Raw genomic sequence first — 9,882 nt, 5'->3', positions numbered from 1 at the left:
AAAATTTTCTAACATGTTTATAAAAAATAAAAATCAGAAATAAAGGCTGACAACAATGGTATCATGAATGTAGCTTTCTGGTTTGAAACAACATGAGTATATATAAATGATGACAGAAATATCACACCAGTAAGGACTCGACACAGAATTGACACAGAACTCGTTTTTGCATTCCACTGTGCTGCTCTTTCATTGTTTTTCTATGTAAGTGTGATAGTGATTAAATGCAGCAGTTCAATAAACAAGTTAACACTGAGTAACTTATATTTTAGGCACACTATTGAGAGTAAATTTGTCCATTGTTGCTTTGCCAATGAAAAAAGTCAGAGGATAATCAGCTAGTGATGGAAACAAAATATTACTTCTTAAAGCTTCGAAACATTTACAAATCAGTGGTACGGAGCTTGGTTCAAACATAACAAATCATATGATTTCAGCAAACAATGACTTCCTGAACAAATTTTACAGTACCTTATTTTTTTATTTGTAGATTAAAATGATACTTTCAGGAAAACATTTGCAATTTGTTTGTTAAAGGTGTTAAACATGTATGAGCTGAGTTTTCGTTTCAGTGACCAGTGTAACAATAGCAATTGATTCAATTGATTCAGATTTTCAAAAAGCTTTTTTTCCCGTCACTATGATCAACCTGTTTCGCATCTCAGAGCAACAAATCAGTGGCATATCTGAATGAATCAGCGTTGTTGAACAAATCATTTGAGTGAATAAAAGATTCATTCAAAAAGACATTCACTGCGTCTGAAAATGCCTACTTCAATACTATATAATATAATTATAATATACTAAGCAAAAAAAAAAAAAGGTATAAAATCACCAACAATTAAAACTTTATCTGCAGCCAGCACTAACTCGGATATAAAATCAGCACATTCTTTAATAAAGTCTGTATGGTGCTATGCTGTATGGTAAATGATTGTAAAAAGAGTAGTATGTCTGAATGCAGAGTATTCGAAAAACAGTAACAAAAAAAGTACCCAGGTGACCTACTACTTCTGCCAAGACTCTAAAGTGTTCATTTGATGGACACTTTACTATACCATGAGGCCAAGAAAGAGGATTCCCTTATGAAAATTAACCATGATTTTACTACAAAAAAAATATATATATATATATTTGGTTATAGTTTAATATAGTTAAACCATGGTAACCACAAATTAGCCATGGTTTTGCTACCCTAACTATAGTTTAAGCATGGTATTTGTAGTAAAACTGTGGTTATACAAATTGTAATCAGTACACCAAAAAACCTTGGTCACTACACTATACTAAAGCTATGGTTTATTTTCGTATGGGTTTGTGAATGGCTGTGAAACCTACAGTACTAGACAGTATGTGATTTCGGATGCAGCTGTTCACTTTTTTTCTTAAAATAGCTGTTCACTTGTTTGATGGAATGATTCAATGACTGCCTCATAAACACTTGTTTTGTTCCTGAATGAATCAGTGGTTGTTTGAATGAAACAACTGAATGATTCACTGAGGACTTGAACTAACTTATTACCTTGTGAAACTCTCTCTTTTTTGATTGTTATTTTATTATTGTAGTTTCTCGTTAGAAAGGTGTGTGCAGATGTGTGTAACAGGTAATTGCTGTCAGATTAGAGGGGTACAGTTTGAATCTCTGGGGTCAAGCCAATAGTTTTGAGAGAGTGACAGAGTAAAGCATTATTCTAACGTCTGCTTGAGTCTCTACGAGCACAGGTGAGAGCCGGAGAGATCTTGATGAAATATTAAAGGCATGTGAGCTGATGCAGGGCCAGGACGAGGGCACTCAGGGGGCACTGTCTCCTTAATTACTGTGTGCGGCGGTTTCACTATTTCATTTGGGAAAAATCCCAGATTGAGGTTATGTTCAAATTGCCCTTCTTCTGTACCGAGCGAACTGGACTACGGTGCCCGGAGGACACGGCTCCTGATTTAATTAATGCTTGGGTGTGTTATGCCCTATGTTAGTGGGGGGTTTGACGAGTCATTAGGTAATAATAATGGCCCCAATCTCAATTAAACAGCATATTTAAGAAACAATGAACACTAATCGATGGCATAAAGGTACAATCAGAAGTATTTACGGTGTAAACATCTCTTCACAGTAATGTTAATTATTAGCACAGATTAAATTAAAGACACAGTCCGACTATAAAGGGGCTTTCAGTGTGCTGAGTTTCAGAGATTGGCATAGTTAAAGACCCAGCCATGGTTATTAGTGTTATTAACGTAATCCCTCTCTCCTCATGGTCTCCTGGAGCATTGATCCTCCAAAATGGAGTATGGATCCCACTTTATCCACTGTCTTAGTACAGCGCTACCTCACCTTGTGTGTTCTGCCTATCCCTTCAGTAGATATTCAAACTATAGCTAATCTGATGACCTATGTGGATGCTGATGCAAAACATTTCATAACTATGGCTGCATCCGAAATCACATACTTTAGCTAATGAATAAGTAATTACTTATCGACCATTTAAAAGTACATTCTATATAGTATGAATGTAATCTGGACGTACTACATTTGTCATTTTATTATTGTCATGTAACCTACAGCATCAACTGTGTCACTTAACTTACATGAATAAATCCTCTCCCATGGCCTCATGGGATAGCAAAGTGTCCATCAGATGCACACTTCTGAATCTCGCCGGTAATAGTAGTTCATCGAGGGACTACTATTTTGCCTACTGTTTTATAAATACTGTGAAATTGGACATAGTACTCTGTTCACATAATGTTTTATGTGTGTGTGTGTGTGTGTACTACATAGTAGAGAAGTATACGATTTATGATGCAGGATAAGTGTTTTATTGTTCACATGACCAGACAAGTTCATTTATAAGCATTGCAAAAATGTTATACGGTTTTTGTACTATGCTGGAAGCACATGTAGTGAACCTTTTTTTTTTCATTCACAAGAGAGAGTGTTAAAGGCCCACTGATCTCCAGTATGCCAACAAAGCCTCATCACTTCAGTCCCCCTGGACACCATAGAGTGCGGCAGAAAATCCGTCAGCCCTAAAAGAGCTTGTTGCTGAAATTGATTAGCATTTAGATTGTATCTAGTTTGATTCAAAGGAGGAGAGGCTACAGATGGTTTGAAAGCAGCAGATTTAAAGTAGATTTTGAAAACTGCCCGTAAATGGATGCATTTACACGCAAGTCATTTCAGTTTTCTTTTAGGCCTGTGTATCCTCCACCCCCGGAAGCCCGTCTGTTATCTGAAGTCCTCTGAGGACTGCCATTACTCACTTATCATATTTTTAGTTCATAGTATTTAACAGTGCATTCATCTACTTCATGAGAGGTTCCTCTTTTGGGAGAAGCCTAAACCATGAGGTTTGATCTCAGATACAAATTTTATCATACGATACATTTATTAGTATAAATTTAACATCCACTACAGCCGCATGACCATAAACCGAATGAAGTTCATTCATCTTCTCCTTCCGAGACCATGTGCATTCTTCATTGCAATGGATAATGCTAAAACATGTTCCTATCAGTATGCTCTTTCCAAGGGCTTGACATTAAGAAGAATAAATAGCACTGGTTTCACAACACCACCTAATTCATCAAAGTCGCTGCCAGGAGTACATGCCCAGTGTGAATGATCAAACACTAGCTGGGCTTTTGGCTCATGCTGAAGGCACCGCATTAGAAGGCACGGGAACTGTCTGCTAATCAGGAAAACTATCAGTCCCTTTCATGAGATGCATTAGAAGGCCACGGTTCTAGGGTTTCAATACAAAAATCTGAAAACAAATCAATTATCTGGCAAAATCTAGCGAGGTACCTAGCATCGAGGCATGATTTGTTCATTTGAATGCATGAGCTGTTGCTGTAACTTAACACGCTGTCACTGTTTGGCTCTTCTGAATTAAAACACATTTGCAAAGTATTAAGTTAGCACCTAGGAAACCACAGTAAGACTTACAATACATTCACACTGCTCAAGGCCTTACTCATCTCAGCCCTGTTAGTGCAAATGACAAGTATTTTGGAGTGTAAAGAGGAAATGTGTACTTGGCACCAATGAGCAAGCTTTTTTTTCAGACCTTACATGATTTGCTGCTGATAGAAATGAAGTACTAGCTACTGATAATAAATTCCTGCTCAAGCGCATGTTGTAGGATCTTTATTTATCTGCTGCCCTCTGCTGGCAACTTGAATTGTAGCCAAAATCTTTCATTCTCCTCTTTTGTGAGGTCTGTTGCTGACATACTGAATTAATTTTTATCTCCAGAAGCCACCAGCTAACACTGTTTTAACTCCAATGTTCAAATTTAATAATATAAGTAGGCCTAAACATAAAATTATAAATGTGGTAAAAAAAAAAAAAAAAGGAAAAAGTTGATGTACCGCAGGGAGGAAAGAGTGCTTCATCTTTGAATGACAATAACATTCATTTTTTATATATAATGCAAAATAAACAACATCCCGTGAAAAAAAAATTGCATGTACAGCAACGTGGGTGGAAAAATATAAATATAAATCATTGAATATCACATCAAAAATATTTTACATTTTAACAGTTATTCAATACATGAAAAGCCATCTTCTCCTTAATGGTACAAATAAAAGGTTCATGTTACACCGTGTTCATGCCTTACACCATATTCGTACTTCCGTTTTTCAAAAACTGCTTTATGCCAGTCATATAAAATGATAATAATTATAAAAAATACCAATAATAAAAAAATTAAAAAAAACAACACCATATGGTAGGCGTGCTGGGGACCTACACAAGCAGCAATATGGTCTAATGTAGAGACTGGCTCTGCTTGCATTTAGCATTTAACTTAATATTCTCCAGACAGCCTTTATTCTATGAAAAATTGCTTGCTGAGTTTAGTCCGAAAGCACGCTGGGCACAAAGGAGGGACTTTGCAAATAGCACCACACAGACACACACACAAGCAGCCCTTGCAAATGTTTTAAAAGTATCACATAAATTGTTGTTATTTTCCTCCATTTCAGTTATCCCACAGTGATGATTACACTCCATATGCATGTGGTGCCATGGAAAATCCATTTGCATTGTGGCTTTTAAAACATTTCACATTAGTTGTCTCTTAAAACTGCATTAAAAGTTACCCATTAAGATGAGAAATATGATGTTTTGTGGTTTTACTTGTTTGGGTTATTAAATGTTCCATTTATGATTATATCATGAGCAAAAGATAAAATTTTCAGAAAAGAAAGATGAATTTGCTATTGGTGTTTGATATATAGTTTATATAAGGATACAAAGAAACAACAGAAAACATATATTCTCACACCAAAAAAAGACAAGTGATGTGTTAAGATCTTTGTCCCTTCAAGTCAATAAAGTGATTTGATTATACAGTCACAGAGTGAACACTTTTTTGCACATTTATACATATGAACTAGCACCTTATCAGAAATCATATTTATTTTCTTAGAATTGATGATAAGGCAGACTCACAACTTTGGGATTTTTAAACATTACTCTTCTAAATCAATCAATCAATAAGTTCTCTTGGTGGAAAAATGACTATGAAAATGACATTCAGTTCACTTATAATAACATAATTATAACATCTCACAATGCAACACTGGAAAATATTGTGAGCCGCCCATCTGGTGGGAAATACCATAATCTTGTCTTCCAGTCAAACTATTTGTGATCCAAGTTTTGCATCTGTTCCCCATCTTTAATGGTGAGTAATCACTTTTTGTTCTTTAGCACATCTAGACATTCTAGCCTCAGTTTTGTCTGGAAGATTTAAATAATACATAAACATTGCTTAAATATACTGGAATCAGAGCACAAACAATTGGTCATATGACTGATTGCAGAGAAGGCAACATTTAGATTAATCATACTGACATAGTCTACTTATATAATCTTCAGGCACAGTATGAAAAATGCAAAAACATTTACAAAAAAGAATGACTGACTGTATGTCTTTTATAACCCAGCGTCTCCATCACAGGCCAGCATGTGTCCTCAATGAGTTTAATCTCATCTGAAGCCATATTCTCCTTCCACATGTTGATTTTGGCAGGTGATATATCTCCTTCATATATCAGATTATACAGATTTGTAGATGTGGCAAATGTCAGCTGGTTTAACGCAGCTGGTGCAACTGGTATTCCAAGAAAGTTATGTATCTTTCTCGCTGTCTCTTCAGGAAAATATACAACGTCTTCAAATTTGACTATAAGGTATGTTTGTGGGGGAAGGCTTGTGCTCACCTTGATCCCTGCTGAATTGTGAGCCAGCCATAGCTGAGCTAGTAGCCGTACAGGGTTGGGATCTGGCTGGGAGAGGATCTTCTTTAAAGAAAGGAACTGTGAGTCCACTATAGCACAACCCTGATCCACACCATCAATGTTTTGCTTAAAAATGTTGACAATGTGCCTTTTAATATTCTTACGTAAGTACAGGCTTGGCTTGCTGCTGTAGAGCATTAGATAAATCCATGCACGTGGGTCTCTGACCACATGAACTGAGCGAAGTGAGTGACCTATGACCTCTTGAAGATACGGCAGCTTCAAGAACCAGCCTCCACTGCCCATGTTCAGCACTGGCCGGGCATTTGGGTACTTCACCAGGTGCTGCCTGAGCTCTTGTATGTATGCAATGTCCATATGGGTACCCTTGCCACCCACTGTCCTTGTTTGCTCAGACAGCAGCATCCTTCTCTTTCTTTGTCCTTTTTCTTTGACTTTGTTCTCTGCTTCATCATTGCTCTGGTGCAACTGAATGTTTTGCAGGTGCAGTTTCACATTGTGGACTATGGAATGGAACCATCCCTGAATGACTCGAAATCGTCCATTTTGCGCATCTGCTTTGGACCACACGCAAGCGTCCACCAGAGAGACGAAAGGAGATATGGGGAACCGCAGGTAGGTTGAAGGGATCCGAAGGTATACAAAGTCAGAGCTATTATCGAAAAGGTGCTGAAGGATCTCTGCGCCTGAGCCCGGCATGGATGTAATCGTGATGATGGGGAGGAGGTCATGGACGCTAGAGTCTGTTCCATCATATATGCTGTTGTCTTTTGACTTAACATTGCACAAGAGCTGTTCGCAGCCATAAAAAAGAGACAAAAGTTCAGTCACCCACAAAAACAACACACAGACCAGAGTGCAATGAATTAGCATATTGAACGACACATGAAACTTCCTTTTTTTCATTACGAAAGCTAAAGCAAAACATAAAGTCAACACCGCAGAGATGTTTACAACCAATCCAAAGTCAAACACAAAATCTTTTGTGACTTGACTTGGCAAGGTTTGAATTCCCCGGCCAAACCGAACTATTCTTCTGTTGTCTTCTGTTTTAGCAAAGCCTGCAAAGCCCAAGTAGCCATGTCTGGCCTCAATGTCTTCGTAGTTTGTTACAACTGACACAACAGTCTCTGTGTCATTAAGAGTCACTGATATTTTGACTCCATTTTTACTGTTGTCTATGAATCTACAGTCCAAGACCTTGACGTATGGGCCATGCATCAAATAAGCCACTCTAGTGACAGTGTTCTCCATGGGAAAGGTCACGTTTATGTACTGCGTCCATCTCTTTTTGAATTCAGCAGCCTGTTCTGCCTCTTGTATCCTGGCAACGGGGCTGTATCCTTGAGCGTCCAGCCAAAACATTTTGTAATGTGCATCCCACACATCCATCAGAGCCCCATTGTATTTTCCAAATGATCTGTGAGGAACGTACCTGAAATCATTGTCAAGGTTGTGAAAAAACGCACTGAGAGAACTGAGAGGGGAGAGCTCGTGTTTCTCAATGTGGTCCAGAACCAGCAATGTTTGAGAGTTGAGAAGCACAAGTGCTCGATACACACTCTTTAGCTTCATGGCAGATGAATAGGCCGACACAGACTCTCCACTCACAAACAACATGTCCTGATGTGATGAAGCTGCAATGACCTCCCCAGCAGTATCCCCGACTTCCTTTTCTCCCCATCTTAGCCACTTTGAACATTCCCCCAACTGTCCTTCCCATGGCTGCTTACACTGGCTGGTGGGTGAGGGGGCAAATACCAGCACGTTGTTAAGATAGCTGTATTTAGGACCATACAAGGCCTCAGAAACAAACACCAGTCCATTTGGTGCAAAAGTAAAGGAGTTTTGATCAGGGTGCTCGTGTCCGGGGTTAAAGTTCGTCCAGCCATCTACCCAAGAGTAAGGTTGTGCATGGATAATATCATACACTGCTCGCCCTCCTAATTTTCCAGATTTAAATGACACAAAGGTATTACCTTGAGCTTGAGGTAACCCTGCCCCATACGTCACCACACCCCAGTTGGAGAAAATGTGCATAGTTGCTTTGTTAAAGTCAGGTGGAGGCTGTGGAGTTAAAGCAGAGTCATACCATATGTACTCTGTATGTAAAGTAGCCCAGCGTTGGGCTGCTGATTGCATCATGGGTCCATCTTTAGGACGATACTTCCTAATCTGCTCTGCCAGCCAGTTTCCTGAGCCATTTCGGATCACGTATGCATCCAGAAATACAAGCTGGCTCTCTGGCCCATAGAACCAGTTGTAATTGGAGTCTGCAATGCCAACCGTTCTTTGAAATCCAGGAAGCAGTGTAGCAAAGTAAAACATGAAGTGAGCTCTGAGCCAGTTGTTCTGTGTGTTGTCTATCTGAAAATGACGCAACGCTAGATAAACATATTGAGTAATGGATTTTGCTGTGTAGCTACCATACGCAACACCCTCATCGAGAGAGCCATCAACAATGTGGCTGAGAAGGAACATGGTCTTTTCCATGTAGTTCACTGATATTTGCTTCCATATCATGGTCTCTGGGTCATTATGTTCCCCTGCCACAAGAGCACCAATGAGAATGGCTAGTATATTAGTTGTCTGGTGGTTCTGTAGAAACTGCTTTCCCCATCCTCTGTGCTTGGAAAGCTCGAAAAGCTCCTCAGTAACAGATCGTATTTTCCTGAGATATCGCAATCTTCTGTGGGTGTCAAGAAAGGTGTAAATGAAATCATACGCCGTGGCAAATCCAGTGAGGGAGTGGGCGATGGGAACCTCATCATTTGGTGCACTGGACACCGTCCAATCTGGATACTCCACCATTCGGTCCATGTACTCAATCAAAAATTGAGAGGCAGTAGCATCCTCAGGTTGAAGCAGACAGTATAGTGCAAGAGGGGGCAAATTGTTACCATAAATCTCATTCCATTTCTTGCCGAAATCCTCATGGCTCACCGGAGGCTGGTAAACAGCTGCATTGGATAACATAACCGAAACAGCATTACGAATAACTTTAAATATGTGTCTATGTGTGGTGGTGGCCCTCTGTTTCATCAAACGCAATTCTGTCTGATCAAAGTATAGCTTGGGGTGAAGGTGTGCTGACAAGGTGGTATTGTCTGTTTGGTGTTCATTCAAGGACACATATCTGTCTGAGGCAGACGAAATTCCACAGAAAGCAAGTCCCACAGCCAAGACACAGCGCAGAACCGCAAACCTCTGCATGTTCTCCATGACCATGATCCAAGAAACAGATGTGGTGCTTTTCTCTTCGAAAGCTCCTCCTCCAAAGCGCCCAAAAATTTGTTATTAGTCCAACTTGTACTCACATGCAGAGCTGCAGATATTTTTTTCCTTTCAGGCAAAACCCCAAATGACTATGGCGGTATGTATGTAGACAGTGGGAATCGTTCACATTTCCTTGAAAAAAAAACATGCTTTTAACTCCCATAAATGGTTATCCGGCTAAACTAAAACTTGATAAACCCACGCAAAACAAACTTCTTCCGCATTTATTTGTACGCTGTTGTATTATTTAACCGGATAAAACGTTATTTTCAGTCTCGCTCTTTAAAACGATATCCGCACAAAGTGCTATAACGGAAATATAATAAATGCAGAGAT

General features: G+C 39.1%; 1 protein-coding gene across 1 annotated transcript; it reads right to left on the bottom strand.

The window, feature by feature from the left end:
* Positions 1-5,913: 5,913 nt before the first annotated feature.
* On the bottom strand, positions 5,914-9,638 carry LOC107728919 (dermatan-sulfate epimerase-like protein). Its single transcript, XM_016539250.1, has one exon. It carries the CDS (start codon positions 9,496-9,498, stop codon positions 5,914-5,916), a length of 3,585 nt encoding a protein of 1,194 aa, XP_016394736.1. The 5' UTR covers positions 9,499-9,638.
* Between the last annotated feature and the right edge of the window lie 244 nt (positions 9,639-9,882).

The sequence above is a fragment of the Sinocyclocheilus rhinocerous genome, unplaced genomic scaffold, assembly GCF_001515625.1.
Source record: "Sinocyclocheilus rhinocerous isolate Xijiao unplaced genomic scaffold, SAMN03320098_v1.1 scaffold1785, whole genome shotgun sequence".
In the NCBI taxonomy this organism is placed as follows: domain Eukaryota; kingdom Metazoa; phylum Chordata; class Actinopteri; order Cypriniformes; family Cyprinidae; genus Sinocyclocheilus; species Sinocyclocheilus rhinocerous.
This window is presented reverse-complemented; position numbering and strand designations above follow the sequence as displayed.